The sequence below is a fragment of the Talpa occidentalis genome, unplaced genomic scaffold (genome assembly GCF_014898055.3).
Source record: "Talpa occidentalis isolate TD23 unplaced genomic scaffold, MPIMG_talOcc4v2.1 talOcc4.7, whole genome shotgun sequence".
Lineage (NCBI taxonomy): Eukaryota > Metazoa > Chordata > Mammalia > Eulipotyphla > Talpidae > Talpa > Talpa occidentalis.
In genome coordinates this window covers 7133573-7154649 of record NW_023605083.1, presented here as the reverse complement: position 1 = coordinate 7154649, position 21077 = coordinate 7133573, and the positions used below count along the sequence as shown (strand labels likewise).

General features: G+C 42.5%; 1 protein-coding gene and 1 non-coding gene across 10 annotated transcripts in view; one reads left to right on the top strand and one right to left on the bottom strand.

Annotated features, from left to right (window-relative positions):
- MAPKAP1 (MAPK associated protein 1) overlaps window positions 1-21077 on the bottom strand; it is a 192935-nt gene that overhangs the window by 61299 nt on the left and 110559 nt on the right. Inside the window, exon 8 of one of the 9 annotated variants that reach the window (XM_037491963.1) lies at window positions 5007-5322. The exons of the other annotated variants lie outside the window; for them this stretch is intronic. Coding sequence (XP_037347860.1) covers window positions 5309-5322 — 14 coding nt within the window. The 3' untranslated portion in view covers window positions 5007-5308. Of the gene's footprint in view, window positions 1-5006; window positions 5323-21077 lie in introns of those variants that run through there. 9 annotated transcript variants of the gene reach the window in all.
- On the top strand, window positions 11511-11643 carry LOC119233133 (small nucleolar RNA SNORA62/SNORA6 family). Its single transcript, XR_005122285.1, has one exon. It is a non-coding gene; the product is annotated as a small nucleolar RNA SNORA62/SNORA6 family (small nucleolar RNA).

Here is a 21077-nt window from a genome sequence, read left to right as displayed (position 1 = left end):
AAGATGAGGAGGAGTGAGTGTGTTCAAACAATGCCACAACTGTAGCAACCCCCAAAACAGTGAAGAGAAGGCCACTGTGGTGGGGTGGGTAGAGAACATTCTTTGCTCTCGTCAAAGGCTGGACTGAGATGGTGAAGACATTTCATTTGCCTGGTGATGACGATTTAAGTTTATTAAAACAAAGAAAAAAGATATTAAAACAACTACTGTAGCTAAAAATAACCTTAGGTTCAAATGATCAATTTCCTCCAACTAATTTGTATCAGACTTACATCTGACCCGGCAGTGCCGTGCTGACCTGATTTTACTGAAATAAGACGCCATCTACAAGACAAATCACTTTAAAACCACTGCACTGGGGTTTCCATTTCTTTGCTGCAAGACTCAATTCACTGCTGATGAGAGTATTGGGGAAATTATGACCATTATTGATAGGACAGCAAAACCGCTTTTACACAGGAGTCTTCAAGTCGACAGAAAGCTTGCACTGGACCATTAATGAAGGTGTCAGCTAGAATCAGAAATTAAAGACAAAGGCTGAAAAAGGCCTAATTTTTAGAGCACGTTAGGACACCAGACACACAGAAGCAGCGGCTATTCATCCTCGTGAGAGTAACAGCCTCAACAAGGAGGGGCAGAGGAAGGCTGCTCTGTCTGCAATCAGGGAAAGGAAAAGCTTATTTTGCCTGGCCCTGGAGCTCTGAGAGCACAGGCTCTCAACATTACCAAATCTTCAACAGCCAGAGGACATGTCTGGGGTGAGACAGACCAACTCAAAATCTTAGCATCTCTGCTCCGGCTGGATCTAATCCTAGGAGGTGGACATGTGGCAGTTAGAGTGTGGGCTACAGAGTCAGAAAGGTGTGGATTAAAATCTTAGCTCTTTTACAAAGTGTGGTGCTGGGCAAGCCAGTCGATCTAAACCTCCATGGAATAATCACACTGGTTATGCGTTAACACAATCCCTAAGACAGGCATTAAATGTTAGCTGTTACACTGCTGTGCAAATTCACACACTCAGGAATTTACCCCCCCCCTTTTTTTAAAAAAGATTTATTTATTTATTTATACAAGCACTGGATACAGTCAGAAGCGGGGGAGGGTGAGAGAATTCACCAGAGACAGAGCGGGGAACAGAACAGGCAAACCGACGAAATACACTGCTGAGGGGACCAGCGGGCGTGGCAGGAGAGGTCTGCACACCATGTGGGACCCTCGCCAGTGGCTGGGGATTGAACCAGCGCTGCAGAGGCTGTGGACAGCTTCGCAGCCCAGTGCTCAAAGGCTGCGCCACCGCGGAGGCCCAGGAATTTACCCTTTTTGAAAACAACTTGGGCCACTGACATTGAGGTCTTTCCTGGTCCTAAACAAAGAGCTTCCAGGCATTGGCTCTCTCTGACTCATAAAATTCTCTGAGGTAGCAGAAGCTCTATTTATTATTTACCCACCTCCCCTTTACAGAGGAGAAAAAAACAACCAAATTGTGGGGTGGTTAAGTCGTGCCCACAATGAGAATCCTGGTGTTGTGCTCTTAACCATCCCACTCTGCTGTATTCCAGCAGGAGCCTTCTATAATCTTCTTGATCTCTGGGTTGAAAAGACTTGTAAGGGTCAGATGATTTATCAGTTCAGAAAGCAGTAAAGATATTGGGCGAGAGAATAAGAGGGAAGGGTGGGTAGTGGGTGGTGAGGGGGTCAAAATTAGAACACTCCCCCCAGCCCCCAGCCCTCCTAGCAGGCACCTATCTGACAAGCATTTAAAGTAAACACTAGCTGCTTGCCCTGGTTTCTTCAGGGGGAGAGGGGCCTTTTTCAAAGTTAAATGATTTACAGAGTTACTGGCTCTATCCACAGTTCTGAAAGTGTGATTTCTTCAGGGTTTAACTATACCCATTTCTAGTCTTGTTACAACTTTTTTATTGCGATAGAAAACATTTACTGGAAATATGTTACTGCTATTACCAGGTCATAAAATAAAAAGAAAAATAGTTTATGTATTGCCATCATTTCCAATCATCAATCAGAAAGTGCCAAGAGGAGGAAAGGAAAGGGCGTAGGGCTGAGATTTCCTTCTTTGTGTAGGGGAAAATGCAGGAGCATCATAATTCTTTACAACAAATTTCTTCTTGAATACCCAGCCTCGCAGATGGGCTCCTGGGAGGAGAAGGGAGGCACACCTTTTGGCATCTGCCCTCCTCTCTGCAGCCTTGCCGAATCTCTGTCAGAATTAAGAGCTCCTTCTTCCCTGTTTCCTAGGGGCCTCTCTTCTCTCAGTGCACTGAACAGGCTGCTTTAGAAGCGTTTTTGTCTCTGTCATCATCTTTCCTCAATCAGGGTGCTCTCAAGATGAGGGTGAAGGGGTTTTTTTAGGAACCCAACTTTGCCTTCCCCAGCTCAGCCGAGTAACAGACTCCTTGTCAGTGCCCAATAATCTTTGCTAAATAGAACGAATTTAACAACATGGTATTTAAAATTGGACAACCTTGACCCAACAAAGGAATCTATCTTAAGAAATATTAGTTCAAGTAGATAGTGATATATGTTCAAAGATGTTCACTGCAGCACTGTTTTAATATCAAAAATTGCACACCATCTAAATGTTCTCTGGTAGGAAAGTTATTAAATAAATTATGGCATATCTGTATATTGGGATGTTATGTAGCTGTTAAAAAATTAAGTTAATAAGACATGGGACAATTTCTATGATACATTATTAAATTTACAAAGACATAGAATGTAAAGAGTATGCTCCATTTTAATAAAACAAAATCCCAGCTAAATATGTGCACACTTATATTTACAGAGCGTGCGCATGCGTGTGCACACACACACACACACACACACACAATCTGGAAGGATAGGAGCCAAATTCTTCTCACAGATGCACTGTGCACTAGAATTATAGATGGTACAGGATGAGATAGTAGCAAAGATGAAGACTTTTGCTTTTTATTTAAAGATTTCTATCTTGTTTGGACTTTTGAAAATGGGCATATATTGGTATTAATTTTGTCATTTCAATTTTAAAAATTATGCTGAACAATCTTAGAGATGACTCCAGCTAGATCAGACTAGGGGCTATGGCCTCTGGAGCTTCCTCTCATTATCTCTGATTCCTCACTGACCATGTGGGCTTGTGGGTTTTTGGGGACATAAGAAATAGTTGGGGAGCCAGGAATTAAAATGGCATAGAGCCTGTTCAGGAGTTACTGGGATCCAGATTCAAGTCATGGGGTAGACAGAGGCTTCCAGAACTTCTCAAAGGTGTTGGGCAGCAAAGGTCAAGAGGACTGGCATCTGGCACTTCTAAGGTTGGGCTGCTGTTTTTGCTTGTGCTCGAGGCTTCTCACAAAGAGAGGCCATGACTGCAGACAAGGGTGAGAGTGTCCATCTACCACTCTATCACCCCAGTCTGGACAACTATGCCTACCCTGTCTTTTTCTTGGATTCTAGATGGCACTGTGGAAAATAGAGGGTGACCTATGCTGTGTCTGGCATATTCTACCTCTCTCTGGGGCAGTCCTGATGCCCCACTCTGGCTCTGTCATCTTCTCTCCCCGATCAGTGCACACTTCTAAGAAGTGATAAGTTGGGAGCTCATCTATGCGTTCCAGGAGTAGGGAGAAGGTCTGGATTTGATCCTTGTGCTAAGTTGAATATTTGCATGTATCTGGAGAATGCACTGCAATCTCTGTTGACCCCAACACATTTGAGACTGTATTGCATATGGCTATAAGCCATCATGTACTGGCTGTGTGACCCTGGACATGTTACTTAATGTTTCTGTGCCTTACTTGCCCAGCTGTGAAAAAGAGATAACAGCACCTATCTCTTAGTGTTGTTCTGAAGAATTCAGTAAGTTCATACAGGTAGTCTAGATTCATGTCTGGCCCACAGTTTGTGCTAAGTGTACAGCTACTTGGGTCATATGTCTGGGTGTCCCAAGTTCTCCAGCAGGGGCTGGAACCCCTACAGGCCTGCTACAATCGTTCCCTATTCACCTCCCACCTAATGAATACAGTCATCCAACAATATGCCCCGATGATGCCATTCAACCCTCTGTGCCTGTGCCCACCTGCCTGTCCCTCAGCCAGGAATCATCTTCTCTCTACTTCACTTCTCTAGGATTCGTTCTCTCCTACCCAAAGCTCAGCCACTGGAGCTCTCAGGGTGGGTTTGGGGGAGACCCATACGAAAAGCTCTCTGGATGGGCCTGTTTCTTGCACAAGCCATGCAAGCTGAGGGTGTGAGGCACCTTTCAGCATCTCTGCGTTTACAGGATGGGCACAGCACAAGGTGTGTGCAGTGAGTATTTGGTGCACGTCCTCCAAAGCACTCCAAGCCTCACCTCCCATATGACTTCAAATGACCCCACTGTTTGGAGACCCCCAAGAGTACCCAGGTTCTGAATGGATGTCCTAAGGACTGACAGAGCTAGTGTAGGCCAAGCTGATGCAGTCTGCTGCTTTGGACATTGAATGGAGAAAGGAAGACCACTGGCCATGGGTCACTCCCACCTCCTGACCAGTCAGTCCAGCCTCCTCACCTAGGCCCACCTTCTCTTCCCACAGCAACTGCTCCACCATGCCTCCACCAGTTAGCTGAGCTATAGCCCATGGGCCTAATGGAACTCAGAACAAGAGGAGGTAAAGCCCAGACAACCCAAAACTTCAAAACTTGGGGAAGGCTGGGAGCCACTGAGTGGGGCCTCCCATCACTGCCACCTCAGGAGTGAGAAGGTGGGGGTGGACACCTCACTACCACCAGGAGTGCTAAGTCTCGTTCCTCACTATCTGACTAGTGTGAATGCACTTCCCTTTGGAGAAAGGAGGCCTGACAGTGCTTGTAAAAATATTTTTTGCTCCTTCAAACCCAGATATCACTTGTGAGAGGGTAGAAACCTTTTCCACTGTCCCTTAGCATCCAATTTTTCAATCCAATCTGTTTCTCTTAACTTGAGTCACTGTGACTTTACCAAATTTTACATACAGTTATCTGTTGCTCTGCAAAGAAATACAGATGGTTTTTGTGGAAATAAACAGTCATTTATTTTAAACAATTGTAAAATAGTTTATGGAAACCAGTGGGGTAATGCATTCAAATAAATGCCAAAACTGGTTGATGGGGAGCCAGAGTGCTAAATCACACTGCTGAGGAATTCAGCTGTGGGGAACAGATAGTAAATCCAGAGTGACAGAATTTCCCGTGATGGCAAAGGTTTCTGACATCCAGTCCAGCACTCAAAAACCACAGCAGTTCAAACCCATTTTCCTTAACACAGCCTTGACAGCCAGTGAAATTAGTGAATTTAGTCACAAGTACCTAAAGACAGAAACAAAAGAAAGAAACAAAAAGGAGACTTCATTTGTCTGCAGTCTTTCCCAAGCTGTATGAAAGCCGTGACGCCAACCTGAGTGAATGGAGAGCAAGCACAGGGCCAACTGTTTTCAATCATCAGACTGTTATGATACGGGGAGTCTGAAGGCTTCCATTTAGACCTGCTTATGCCAGAGACTGGCTTGGGGAAGCCACATCCACTCTGAACCTCAGCTCCTCTATAAGAAGCGGGTCATAGCTGCTTGCCCTTGACAGGCTGTTGGGGACATTCGGAGAGGCACCAGGAGCGACAGTGTTGGGCAAACGGCTGGGTGAGAGTGGTCCAGGAAGGATCCAGCCTTGGTAGGAGAGCAGGCTGCCAGGCGTCTTCGGGGCTTCTAGCAACTCTCTCATGAAGAACCGTGACAACAAATGGCTTGGGTCCACCTTTGCGGGATCAGAGAACTCGAAGCACTTTTTGGTTTCTAGTTTTACAGGAAAATCAACTATTAACCTTCCCTTCTCAAATATTTTCTTTGTAACTGGGTTTCCAAGGATTTAACTTGGCATCTCCCAATGAACTAACTCAGCTGCTTACCATACATTTACCGAACTCCTTCCAAGTGCTGTGCTCGGAGTGAAGCACGGGAGGGACAAAGATAAGGAAGGCTGATCCTGACCTTTGAGGATTCGGCAGAATGAACAAGGACTCCCCAGTTTGGAATCTTCTTACTCATCTCCCCTTTGCTGACATTCAGTCAGTTATCAACTGGACAGACACCCCCTACTTAGCAGTCACCCTTGCATTACTCATTGTCCAGGCCCTCCTGGCCTCCAGTATCCGCTCTTCACCTGCTGCCAGAGGGTCAGAAAGTTATCATTTCCATGCTTAAAAGCCTTTAACAAATTCCCCAGTCAACTCCACCTACCCTCCAGAATTTGTATCCATCCTAATTTCGTGTCCATCTGCACCAGCTATGATCTGGCCAAGCCCGTCTCGTCACTGTTTAGTGTACAGACCCCACAGCTTCCTGCCTCCACGTCACTGCTGTGCCATTCCCTCCACCCACACCTGCCTGCTCCTCCAGTCTGTCAAAGTCACATCACTCCTTGTGGATATTCTCCAAGTCTTATCTGGCATCTGACTCTCTGCATCTGCTTTTTCCTGCTGATAACCGATCAGATTCCAGCACTGGTCTCTACTTCCATCCTCACAACAGTTAGGTGGCCCCGCTTACTCTTCCCACAGGTAGGCCCTGCGCGGAGGTAAGAGGATTTCAGGCGGCAAACGAGGCTTTGTTCTTTTCTCCTAACTCTGGCCTTCATGTCTCCAGTTCTGGTGCCCCGCTAGGCTCTCAGTGTGCCCCTGTGAAAACTCTGCTTACCCACTGATGCCACCTGCCTGCCAGGTTTTCTTGTGCCCAACAGTCTAGTTTATATACAGTTAAATGATCTGAATTTAATTATCTTGCTTCGTAAAAATGAAGGCAAAAAAAGAAAAAGGTGGGGGGGACACAGAACCAAGAGAACAATTTCATAGTTTGGAGAATCTACTTGCCAGGACTCTCAGTATCTCACTGAGCCCCAACCAAGAGTGAGGCAGGAGTCATTCATCTCTGCAACCACAGAACTTGGTAAATGTCTGATGAATGACTAACTGAGTAATTGGGGAAATGGTGGTATCTGTTTTCTAGCTCTTCTTACAGTGTGAGGGTTTTTCTGTGCCAAGTTTGACTTTAGCATTTAAAGAAAATATATTTTTAGTTTCCATGTGTTCTAATGCAAGAGAAGAAAAGCTAGCTATGTTGGATTAAAGAGAAAAACTACCATATATTGGCTTCTGGCAGACATTTCAAATTACCTTTTCCAGAGGTGACTGTGATAACAGGGCTTTTGCTTATTTGTTGCCTGACCTCACACAGGACATGGCTCTCTGTATTGCCACCGCCGGCTGCGGAGCACTAGCTGCTTGCCTGGCCCTTGCTGCCAGGACCTGTAGTTCCCCCTCAGGCCTTGCAGTCCTTCCGTGTTGACTGTCCAGCCACCCTGTGCTTTGATTTAGTGGGGTAGGTCAGCCAACGAGGCTCCCCTCTACCTGTCTTCCTTCTGACCGTTACCAATCTACCAACTGGAGCTGTGCTGCAAGTCAGGAAGCAGTTGGCTTATGGCCATACCCTGTCTGGCCCACATCAGTATTTTGGGCTCTTGCCTCAACACATTCCACTAAATTGGTAGGACTTTAATGGCAGGGTTCAAATGCCGGCTCCACCAAGCTTTAAGACCTTGGGGGATTACCTAAGTGCTTTCCAAGCATTATTTCCTTATCACTAAATTGGGGATGATGATAATTCCCAACTCATGAGGTTGTTTTATAGGTTAAATGAGATAATAACACACTTAAAGCACTTAGATGGCACATAGTAAGTGCTCAATAAATGACAACTATTTATTACTATATTCATACAATTTTGCACTATGTTCAACTCTGAACATATAAGCTGATTTATATATCTTGTTTTTAAGCCAGTTGTGACGTATAGCCTAAAACATTAAAATATGCTTGTCTCGTGCTAAACTGTACAAAGCAAAAAGTAAAAGCAATGGAAAAATGGTCGTGAAGGAGGTAGAAGGATCATGGCTGCCAGCCATTTTCCTTTCTGGGAGTTTTCCTTCTTGTTAGATCTATTATCCAAGAGCGGGGCTGCCCTGCTGGCTTTCCATTTGCCTTGCTAATAACAGTAAATCCAGCAGCTTCCACTGCAGCTCCTGTCTCCTTCAGCTGACTCCCAGGCCAATCAGCACTTCCTCTCTGCTAATGTCAGATGTACCCTGGGAAGTCCTGCTGGAAAGAAAATTTATGACAAAAGTTTCTCCTGCTTTTAACCCTTCTGCATACCCGCCCCCAGATGCAGAGTGCTCGAGAGGAATGCTAGGTCACTCCTACATGTGCATGTCTGTGTTCTCACTGACGCTTTACTGCTCTGACAAGGGGCCTCAGACCCCTGGAAGAGCTCAAATGAGCAGCTGGGCAGACAGATGCACACACATTCCGGGTTGTACCTAAGCAGACTGAATTTGAGCTGGGTTCCTTAGCAGCTCGAGTCTGTTGAACTATGACTCAAAGCAGTCAGATCCATAAAAAAACGAAGCATTTTACCACAAGATTGTGAGTATGGCTGGGTCTCATAACAGTAGAACTGAAAGAAGGGAACAAGACTAACATTTATTGAGTAATAAAATAACAGTTAAATGCTTGGTGTTTGACACAGATCTCTGGTTCTCACAACAATGCCATAAAGAAGATAATATTATAATTCTCATTTGTACATGAGGAAAATAAAGTTCAAACAGGCTAAGAAACTCAACCACAAAGCTGGAAAAGGAACAATAGCGGAAACAGGAGATGTGTCTAGAGCCCAGGTGTTAAGCTTCATAATTAAGACTACCACCATAGCCCATGATCTAATTGTGACCTTATTTTACTGAGAGACAAAACAAAAGCAAGGAACTGAGAAAGGGACAGTGGCTTGACCAAGGCTCCCCAGCTGGCAATGGTGGTACCACCAGCTTCAGGCCAAAAGAGGGAGCACGGCCTTCTGACCCACAATAGGCACCCCTGGATAAATCCTCCCAGGGCTGCAGGACAGCCTGAGCCCGGGTTGGCGCTCCACAACCTCGTTAGCTGCAGAGTAAACAACGGCTGTCAGCCGGGCTCGCGCTGGCTGGCAAAGGCAGTGGCAGCGCAGCAGCCACACCAGGCCCTTACAAGCCTTATGTTCTTGGCACAGGAGAAGGGTCTCATCACAGAGGTTTTCATTTTAAGTAAATTCAAGCCTCGGGGACAGCTACACTAGCTCAGTGGGCCTTTCTCTGACCTCTCCTCTACCTCTCCACAGAAGGGAGATGATATGCTTAACCAGATTAGTAGATTCAGTAAACTAATTTTTGTTCCAATTAAAAAGAAAAAAGAAAAAAGAATGTCAAAATATACATGTGACAGCTGTTTGGGACTCTAATGTTATGGAAAAGCAGCTGTTTTCATTTATATTTGAGATATTACTCATTCTTAGAATGGGAATGAGTTCTCAGCTAATAGCTTGTGCTTTAACTTATGGAAAATACAGGTCACAGAGACAAAAAGTTGGCAAAATCACAGTTACACTCATCTAACAATTTGGTCTTAAAAGGTTTGGAAATGTTTATAATGTGAGGCAACTATTTATTAATGATGTTCTCAGAGAAACTGACATCCAACACAATGAAATGGATTGTAGCTTTCAGGAGGAAGACATTTTCCAAATCGAGAAAGGCCACGTAAGTAAGGGAAAGAAAGAGAAATCTTTCTAAGTGCCAGAATTTGAAAGTAAGTTGTCTTCTTTTTACAAATTAATTTATTTTAATCAAAGGAACACGCATATATAGTTTTAAAAGTAAATCATATCACAAGTACTATAACGAAAAAGAGTTATTTCCCTGCCCATTCCCAAGTCCCTCCTTTTAGGTAATTAGTTTAAATTTTTCTAAATACTTGTTCTGGTACTCACCTTCACAGTTTTTATTAGTATTTCTAGTCAGCGGTGTTAAACATTATTGTGACTGACAGTATCTATGAACTTCCACTATGAAAGATGAAGATTTAGCACACGCACCCCCTCTTTCATACACGTCCACCTCCACTTGGGAATGTGGTCTGTTTTAGAAAGGGAGTCTCTTCATGTGTACAGTAGTTTCCTCCTGCTGGGTACACGTACATGATTATCGGAAGCTTAAAAGTTGTTTTTGGTATACTCCTCGGCCCCCCAAGGACCCATCAGAGACTCAGGTCTTTAAGGGACCCTAGGAGGCAACGCTAATTTCAACTGATGTACATCACATATCATTTTTAAGACATGTAAATTTTCATTCAATACTTTAATTCTCTAAGGAATTTTGATCTCCAATAGTCAAAGGGCACCAAATCCATTTCCATATAGATAGTGGGCAGTCTTGGATCTGGGCTGGCAGGAGCAAAGCAACTATGGGCTGCAAATTAGCTTTCTCTGCTTCTTCTTAGTTCATTCCACAAAATATGTCAGCTCCAGGCCAACTCCAGGCCTGGCCATGCCAGGTGCTAGTAAACACAAAGGAACCAGTTCTTCTCCACAGGGATTTCATTTTATTCAAGTGAAAGCTCAACACTCCTCTCACAAACCCTCTCCCAAAGAAAAAGAAGGTTCTCAGCCTATTCCTTGCTAAGGTACTTGCCAACATCTGACAAGCTCAGTGTAACAGGAAGTTACTAGGGACAGGCCCATCGTTCCTCTAATGGAAGGCCAAGTGGCTGAGGCACAGTGCTCTCTCTAGCATCTTCCAAGGCTGAATTCTGGTCCATGCATCATAATTTCCATTCTTGACCCAGATAGAGTCATTTGTGTCTCATCAAAATTCACCCAACCTTTGCTGCCCTGTCCCTTCTCCCTGCATCAGGGAGCTGTGTTGGCAGCCAATTAGGAGATACATGGAATAACTTGCTGGAGTGGAAAGATGGAGTTAATTCCCGATGGGGGGTTGGGGGGAAAGGATGGGACTGACAAGAGGGATCCATTCAGGAGGGGAACTCACAAAACAGTCTTTTTTGTCAGAAAATGGGCAGACAGAAAGCTGGAAGCATGAATCACTACCAAATATGTCTTGTTGGTTTATTTACTTTTTAGTCATCATCGCCCCACTAGCTCAGTGCTACCTGGGACCAGGCCCTGTCAGCTGTACACTGACTGGGACACAGCAGAGGTGCCACAAGTATTGAGGAACGAGTCTGGTTTTGGACACGCTGCTCAAGAGATCTGCATGACCTGCAGGATGTTTTTAGGCTTAAATCTGACTTTGTCTTAATTCACATTATATGTGGCATGTAAAAATCATGAAAAGGAAGGCTGGGGTTTGTTATGATTTGCTATTTTTGTGATTATGTGGTGGCACTTTGGGAAAGATTGAGGTGTTCCAATAAACCACCTCTTATGTTTTGCAGCAATTAAGCTTTAATCACATCTCACTGGCTTTGAAAACCTGGCTCAATGGCACAGTAGACTCTGGGACCAGTAGTGAGGTAGACAGAGATGTAGGTGACCTGCCCCACTGAGCCACTCAGTGCTTTGTCCTGATGTTAAGTCACCTTTGGCTCTGGGCATTATTAGCATTATAAGGCAGAAAAAGAACATCCTTTGGAGTTAAGGCCACTGGCTGGCTGATGAACTTACAAGTGTAGGTGCTACACGAGGGGCAAGTTTTTTACTAATGACACAAGGGTCTCTGCCCAATGAGTGGAGGTTGATAATCCTTGCTACAAGTTGAAAAGAAAAATATCCTATTTTTCTTCCTTTTTCTTCTTAATACATTCAAAGCTGCTGCAGATACACAACAGAAAGTACTGGTATTCATAATTTACTCAAAAAAGGAAAAACTCTCCACGGAAAGTTGCTTTTCAACTGGGTGTGCTGCAGCGTCAGGCCTCTAAGGGAAGTGAAATGGGAATTCGGTGTCTCAGGTCTCTGGGAGGGTCCTGGAGAAATCTTTTGTGGTGGAGTAACTCTTCCAAGAGACGATTTTTCATGAAAAGTGGCTAAACTCAGTCTTAGTAGAAGATGAGGTTTCCTTACAATTACAAAAAGGATAAACCCAGGCTGCCTGAAGAAAGAAGGGCATTCTGCTTCATTTAGGGGGAAACAAGACTCAGTGTGGAGGGATGTAAGGGGCAGATGCAACACTCCAAATCTCTAACTACTGTAATCATTCACTCAAAAAATCAAACTGATGTCTAATTGCATTTCTTCTCAAAGTGTTTTCTGAGAAGAAGCAATAGGCTCTGTGAGTTACTCAACTGTTAATACAAAGGCTTTTTAAAATCACTTGTAAACATTTGTTACAGGCAATTGTAGTTTGTTCCCTTTATTTCCAGAATCTTTGACACAGTAAATTAAATTTTCTGATATAAGCTCTATGATGAAGACCCTGTGATCACTAACCCACTCCTACTTTCATGGTATGGGTTATCTTGTTAGTCAAAAAGCATTAGCAGCGACTCTCTGAATCTAGTTTTCTTCTTGTTCCAAGTAAAAGATGCTTCCAGCATATCCACATCCAAACAAATTCAAAAGTGTGTTCTATCACAGGTTATAAGCTTTCTACAGACTAATTTATTAGAAGCAAAAGGTGCAGGCAAGAACCCAGTCTCACAGGTAAAAAAGGAAGTAAAACAAATTCCAAAAAAGCCAAGTTTGATGGTGTACCTGGTGCAGTGGAAGCAACAGGGATAAAGGCAGCTGACATCCACTGACTGTTTCATATCCATTCAATCAAAACACCCCCTTGTAAGGTAGGTATTATTACCCCTACTGCCTGAAAAGACAACTGAGGTTTGATGACGTGCCTAGCTTCACAGAGAAAAGCACAGTGGGTGCCAACTCGGGTGGTATGGCTCCAAAGGCGATGCCCCTTCCACGGAATCATGCTGCCATAAGCAACTGAAGCAGGTGCACTTGGTCTCTGTAGGAGACAAGTATACCTGCTGGTCACCCTGTCCCTCGGTGGCAGGAGGACAGCACAGCAGTTAGCAGTATGAATTGAGGCATCACTCATCTGGGTTTGCGGCTCAGGTTCCCCAACTTACTAGCTGTGTGACTTTGGACAGGCCCCGCATCCTCTTTGAGGTTTTCTCATTGATGTTTTTTTGGTTGATATTGAAGTTTTCCCACTTATGAAACAAAAGTGATAACTAATTCAAATAGTTGTTTTAAGGATTAAATAAGATAATGAAAAAAGGTGTTTGAAAGTCTGCCTGGCAAATTTTGAATGTTCAATAAATAGTAATAGGTATTCATAAGTGGCATATTCTATATGCCAGTTAAAACCACAGGTCAATGGACCTCAAAGGTGCCATTTAATATTGAAGTAATGAAAGATAAAATATCTTAGAAAAAGAAATAATGATTAGGGTCTTCTATGCCACAATGACACGTATTTTTAAATTTAGAAATTCCTTGGTCTCACTCATAGCAGGAATCTAGAAAACTTAAATAAGGGACCAGGAAAATGAATAACTATAAGAAAGTGAAAATCAAAATCAACAAAAAACTATGAACCAGAGACACTTTTAGGGGGGCGGGGGTGGGAGGGGAGGGATTGGGGTCAGAATGGGGGGGCTGCAATTGTATGGGGAATATAACAATAAAATTTATTAAAAAAAAAATAAATTTAGAAATTCTTTTTACTATAAGCATTCTAAATTCTATCATTTTAATTTTAATGAGATCTGTCCTATTTTACATTTTAAAACTCAGCAAAGTGGAAAGAACTATACATGGAAAGTCTATGTACCCACCACCTAGATCCTACAATAATTTGCTATATTTGCTTTATCACATATTCATCAATCTATCATTTTATTTAAAAAAAATGAATTTCAAAGGAGTAGACATCAGCTCTTCATCCCTAAACACTTCAGTGTTTAGAGTCTTAACTAATGTTCTTTTTTTAAAAAAATTATTAGGTAAGATTTATATACAATGATATGCACAAATCTTTCAAATCCCATTTGATAGTTGTGCCAAAAGCATATACTTGTATGACACCAGCTCCAGAAATTTCCCTCATCTGTATTATGCATTAAGTAGGGAAGTTGTGTTTCAGGGAAGAAACACAGGGCACAAGAATCAAGAGACCAAGGTTCCAATCTCACCTACGTGACACATTTGCAACACACACAAGCATGCGTCACACACAGCATCGGGTTTTGTAACACACAAGAGAGAGAACGCCCATCTCACAAAGTCTTTGTAAAGGTCACCCACAAAAGTACTTTTACTTGTAAAAGACAGTAAGTGTTCAGGAGCTATAACCTAAGGGTACTTTCTCTCTACTCTTCTCCCGGCTCCCCCCAACGTGAGGATGTCACCATCAACATGAAAATAAGGGCAAAAAAAAAAAAAAAAAACCCAAAACAACAAAACAAAACCAGTTAAATGAGAGATGAGGGAAAAAGGCATCTCTCTGCATAGGCAGTCCTCTCCCAATTTATCCACTCTGACTTCAGCTAATTAAACATCTGTCTCAATGGTCTCCTCAGCAAATTAGTCATCCCCACTTTGTGACACTGATTGTTGGTTGCAGCCTTTTCCCCACTTGCTACCATTCCCAGAAACTTCTAGGAGTTTACTCACCAGGCACATGGCAAGAAATGATGCAAGGTCCCCATTAGCCCCCTACAGTTGCCCTTGGTGCCAGTGCTGTTCATAATGCTGCCAGACATGCCCTTAGATGTATGTGCCTCCCCCAAATAAAACAGTGAAGAACGACAACTTTTTGTCTACATTTCTGATTTCTAGAGTATAATGCATTTTTTTAGGTGTTTTACTAGACTAAAACTATTTGACAGAAAATGATTTTAAACTAATTTTGATGACAAAGCAAGCAGGTAACACAAGGATTCATAAATGAGGTGAACTGGAGCCCAGAGTGAGTTAGCAGCCAGCTCTCCAAACACACAAACAAAAGCTTTTGCTGGTGAGTGAAAGGTCAGTATGGAAACAAGTACAATGGCCTGGCCTGGATATGTGCCTTACTGTGTGTGTGTGCGCACATACACACACATGTGCACACTCACTTGAGCAAGACACAGGGAGGCTGGTGAGGAGAACTGTATCCTAAACTATGGTACACTTCATTAAAGTTTTCTGAAATTAATAAATTCTTCTTCTCATTAAAACACTGACTTTATGGTCTTTTAGAAAGAGAAGTTTTAAGCATTTAAACACGCTTAACTGTACTAAAAAGTCAAAATGCAAATTAAAATGAGATATTAGGGCCTCCCCTGGTGGCAGGGGAGCGCTGGGCTGCGAAGCTGCCCGCAGCCTCTGCAGCGCTGGTTCAATCCCTGGCCACCGGCAAGGGTCCCACATGGCGCGCAGAATTCTCCTGCCACGCCCGCTGCTCCCCTCAGCAGTGTATTTCGTCAGTCTGCCTGTTCTGTTCCCCACTCTGGCTCTGGTGAATTCTCTCACCCTCCTGTGCTTCTGACTGTACCCAATGCTTAAATAAATAAATCTTCAAAAAAAGAGAGATATTAACTGTTAACCATCCTTTTGGCAAGAATTAGAGACTGATAACACCCAGTGTTGACAAGGGGATAGGGAAAGAGGCATGCTGATAAACTTGTGAACTGTCAAAGAAACTTTTTGAAGGGCAATTTGTTGGCTTTAGATGTGGAAACCTCTGGCAAGCAATCCCAGATTTGAAACCTAGCATAAATGTATGATGAATATTCATGCAAAATTGTCCACTGCATGTGTTTTGTAAAACTGAACATTTGGAAATCGTCTAAATGTCCATCAGTAGAGAGCTAACTTAAATTTAATTAGAAAGATAAAAATGCAGGCTTCACCCTACTACAGAAGAATGCTTACGACATAATAAAACTAAATGAAAAAACAAAAGTAAAAACACATATACTGCATGACACCATTAATTAAACCTTCACACACTCATTTTTTCATGAGTTCATTTTACAAACACTTACTGAGTTTTCTCTATTTGACAGCACTTGGCTAGATGTTGGGAATACAGTAATTTCAAAAAACCAAAGAACAAGGTCCTACCCACATGAGACTTACATGTATATCTGCATGGCCACTGAATAAAAAACCTGAAGAATTCATGTTTTCACACTACACACTTTCAGAATGTTTGATTTTTTTCAATAAGCGTTTAACTTCATTAAAAAAAATTAAGTCTATCATTTTAATTCTCCCCAAAGTGTGCATTCAATTCTAATAAAAAAAAAAATCAGACTTTACCAAAGTGTCCATCCCTTGCTTCCTGAACTTCTTTCTTAATTCAGGGCTCATCATTTGTTGGATGGAGTCCACAGAGCCTCCTCACCTGTGTCTCTGCCTCCTGTTTCATGTTCTCCAATTCATTTTTATAACGCAGATGGTGTGTTATCTAAAAGAAATTCTGACTACATCACTCTTCCTTCAGTGGTTCCCCTCTGCCATCAGAATAAAGTTCAAAATCAACAGTTTAGAAACATGGTCTGGTTCCAAATGATCACCCCAGTCTTAGCATGCCCCACCCAGCTCATACTCTGCTGCTCTATCATTGGTGCTATGTACGTTCATGCACTTTCCAGAAGGCATCAAGCTTCCTCACTTCATTCCTTCAGCTTGAATGCTCTTTTCCTTCCCTCTTCACCCGTCCAGTTTCTACTCATCTCAGGTCTGTTATATAATTTGCTCAGGATGCTCTTTTCTGACTCCTCTAGGCTGGACTAGGCGCCCCTCCCACAATGTGGCCTATGTGTATTTTCACTTATCACAATGCACTGTATTGCAAAACTGTTTGTTTCGCCAACAAAACAGCAAGTTTCTTGAGGGTAAGGGCATTTCTTGGTTTCTAGAAAATCTGTAGTGCCTACATAGTGTCTGCTGCATGGCAAGTCCCCCATAAATGAATGTACCCCTATTCTATTTTTGAGAACATTATCAAGGTTGCCCTGATTAGGACTGGCACCAGCCTTGCTTCCACAGTGTATCCTCTGCCTGTTCCTGCTCTAGTAATTTGAAACATCTATGTCTTTTGACTACATCCCAAAACATCTCTGCCTACAATGTTTTCTCACTTACCCATCTGGCAGAGTTCTAAATTAATCTTCACAAAGTCATTAAAGAAGCCACTTGCATTAAAAAAAGCCAGAGCATCTTTTGTCTCCTGCCTCACCCAGTCACAACACAATAAGGGTGCTTTAAATACACCCTTATTATCCATGCTGCTTTCAGAGCTTCTAGACCTCTACTTGTGAATTTACCCTATTTTTGTGCCTTTACTTCTAAGTGTTTTTTCACTGAATTTTCCACTTGATTTCTAGACAGTAGGTGGCACAGGACAGGTAGCTGGGTGATGGCTGCTGGACTGCTGAACAGGACGTCTGCTAGCTACACAGAGCTTCAGAGCACCTGGTTCGTTCATACCCTGCCCTTGATTAATCCTCACTCAACCTCTCTGGCATTACACTGAAGAAAGTGGGGCTCAGAGAGGTCAGCACATTATTATACATACAATTACCATCGTTTCTTAATCTATGAGACATTGATTTTCATTTTTTAAGCATTTCTAAATTCAGGATACAGCTTACAATCAATATATATATGCTTACAATATATATGCAGCTTACAATCAATATACACTTAATGTACTAGCATTTCTTTCTTTTAATCCCTGAAAAGCTATCATTAAATTAGTGGTGCTCTAGATTCAGTCCCTAGTGGCCCCAGTGAAGGGTTCTCTGACTCCAAAATGCATGAGCCCCCCCGCCACCAACCACCACCACACAGTCTCTCAGGGGAATGTCTTTTCTCTTCCTTTCTTTCTACTTTCTCTTTAATCTAATCCATGGTGGTGACTGCTCCAGACACGGTGAATGAATAGATTTTGTGATAGAAAAAGAAGTTCTGAAAGATTAGCGACGAGTAGGAAGAGTAAATGCTGGTCAGATGTAGTTTTGGCGAGTGATTTATTTCCAGTTTTTCTGATGTGGTGGTTGTGAGAGCTCATAACACCCTTCTAAAATAATTGGGTCTCTAAAGTGGTTCCAAAAGATTTTTGCTTGACATAAATTCTCTAAATTTCCAGGCTTTCTGGATAAAATAGTTGACTGCAATGCCATCTTTAAGGTGCTCCATTCTATACTCAAGAAGATCCATCAGGAGCCTCAGAGCACTCCAGACAGTGGGAGGCTCAGGTGAGATGAAACAACAAGATAAAGAGGCAGAGAAAGGAGGAAAGAAGGAATATTTAACTTGGAGCTCCTTGCGTGGCATTTCTGAGTTATACATTTAAACACCTCAGCTGTCCTAATTTACGGTATCATTTCCCACTGGGTCTTCGGTTACAGAGCACCGGGTCTTGTCACCCAGCCCCCATGCATGAGTGACATCAGCATGGTTATTTATTCCTTCTTGAGGAGGAGCAGTTTTCTGCAGAAGTTACTGCCTTTTTGACAAAGAACATTTAAATGGTCCTATTTACCTTTACTGCCTCTATTTTTTTTTTTTTTTTAAAGGATTAGCTGCTACAGTCCAAGGAAACCACATGTCTGTGTCTCTGGCTCACAAACTACTGTCATAGAAAAAAGGTTACCGGATTTTCTGTCACTGCATATGAAGTAGGACTCTGCTCAACCTTATAGCTAGAAGATTCTTTAGCTTATTTTAGCCTTTAGTGAATATTTCAGGTGAGAAGAGTGTTAAAAACCCCACTTCGTCTAAAACATATGGGTTGCTTTTTCCCCACAGGTCAGGTGTATGTTGCTTTAAGAAAGCTAGACATAAAACATTAAAACTGACACCAATACAGACAAACTGTGCAATTACAAAAAGAATTCCTGGCTTTATATCCAGATTCACCACAGGGTTCCCTTAAATGCTGCACTTCCCTAGTGCATTTAGATCTTACAATCAATGAACATTTCTGTTTACAGAATTTTAAATTTGTTCTCCCATTAGGGTTCTAATAAGCAACATGGTACAATAAAAAGAGTATAGGCTTTGAGGTCAAAAAAGCCTGGGCTTCAATTTAGATTCTACTACTTACTGTGGAAATTTGGGTAACTTCAGCTTCTTTTAGAGCTGAGGAGAGGAAGGTTCAGAGAAATAAGTATACAATTTTAGTTACCACAGTTCCTTAATTCTAAGGTACACATTTCCCCCACTTTTTAACAGTTCTAAAGTCATAAAACAGGCATAATAAAAATTATGGGTTGGTGTGCAGATCAAATGAGATAGTATCTGTAAGCACGCAATTATAGCTCTAACACAATGAAGTAGATTTTGGGGAAAGACCGACTCCTTCCATGACACACAAATTCCCTTTAAAACATTCTTGACAAATAATAAATCATTCTGCATGGTCTACCTGGCATGAAAATAAGGTCTCCTATGTAATGTGTTGCAGGGGTGAGTCGGAGACTGACCCTGCTCTACTACCAGCTTCCACAGTGGGTCCATGTTCGGCCACAGGCTCTGAATCCCCACCCTGGCCTCCCAGATTCTCATCCTTTTTTGTATTCCTTTGTCACATTGCACCAACCGACTCCAAAGTTTTCAATTAATTTCTTTCTTTGTGTTTATATTCTCTGTATGTCCTTTGCCCTCTTTTGGGTCTCACTGTTTTTCACAGCAGTCAGAAGTTTAGGTTCTGAATGTAACTGGAAGTCACTGAAAGACCTGCAGCAGATGTGATTATACTGATTTTACAAGATCTGACTTCTGTGTCGACAACAGACTAGAGTGGACATAGAGCAGAGGCTGGAAAATCAGCCAGGGTGCTATTTCAATACTCCTGAGAAAAATCATGATGATTTGGATTCATCCAATGGAGATGGAAAAGACTGAAGAGATTCAGGATATATATTTTAGAGGTAAAACTTATGTGACTTACTAATGACTTACTCCCACTCTTACAATAAGAGTGGGAGGTGATAGCCCAGGTAAGAATTCAAAAGCCAATTTTACTATAATTTTTGTGGTGGTGGTGGGGAGAGTTAAGTAAATTAGTTGCAAAATAATTTGAAATTTTTTTTAAAGATTTCATTTATTTATGCATACAAGAACTGGGGTACAGGTGAGAGGATTCACCACAGACAGTGGGGAACAGAACAGGTGGATCTACTGAAATACACTGCTGAGGGGAGCAGCGGGTGAGACAGGAGAGGTCGTATGCGCCACGTGGGTCAGCCCCCTGGCTGGGGATCAAACTCAGATCACATTGGCTGGTAACAGTTTGATAGTGCTGAGACTTTAACCCCTACACCCCCAGGGAGCCCTCTGAAATGTTCTTTTTATAATATAGTGAGCCTTATAAGCCACTGCTTTGAAAGATACGCCCCCCCCCTTTCCAACTCTTCACAGCTTAAATGTGAAGGTCACAATTTAAATATCAATTTCTCAGGGAAGAGTTCCCTGACCATCCCATTCAAAGCAGTGAGCTCCCCTGCATCATCTTATTCTCTCTCTCAATCCCTTACATTTACTCTCCTTCCAGAATGTAAGGTCCTCTTCAGCAAGGGCCTTGTAGATCTGCTTCTCCACTGTCTCCCTGCACCCACCGCCAGTCTGACTCATGAGAGCACATGACGACAGCATGTGCAACAGGACAAAAAATACATCATGAATCGATATTTACGTTTTATATGAATTTTAAAGAAAAATGTGAGAAGCCAATGATGTCTTTAACTACCCCTCAGATCTGAACCCCACACCCTGGGGTAAATATTCTCCCCCCACCCAATCCCCGCTCTGAGAAGTACTTTAGGAAATAATATTTGAGAAACCCCAGAGTAGTCTATCTCTTTGGTGACATTCTAGGGATCCTGCGAAAACATTAGGAAGCAATAAGGTGGACACTTCAGAGTCTGTGACACTAGAGACACTCACAGAGGATCCATTTCAAAAAGCTAACAATTTTTCTTTCAAATTCCAGGTGAAATTTTGTAAAGGAGAAATAGGAATGAATGTCATTAAGTCCTATTAGCAATGTGTAAGAACTTCTGAAAAGGATGTTCAGACTAATAAAAATTTGTCTTTCACATCAAAAGCCAAGAATGAATAGGAGTAAGGAACAGTTAAATGCTTCAAGTTCAATCTTTCAAAAATAACAGAGGAAAGATGATAGAGAAAACACTCCTCTCCCCCCAAAACATATAGGGAAACACAGCCACACAGGAAAGTACTCTG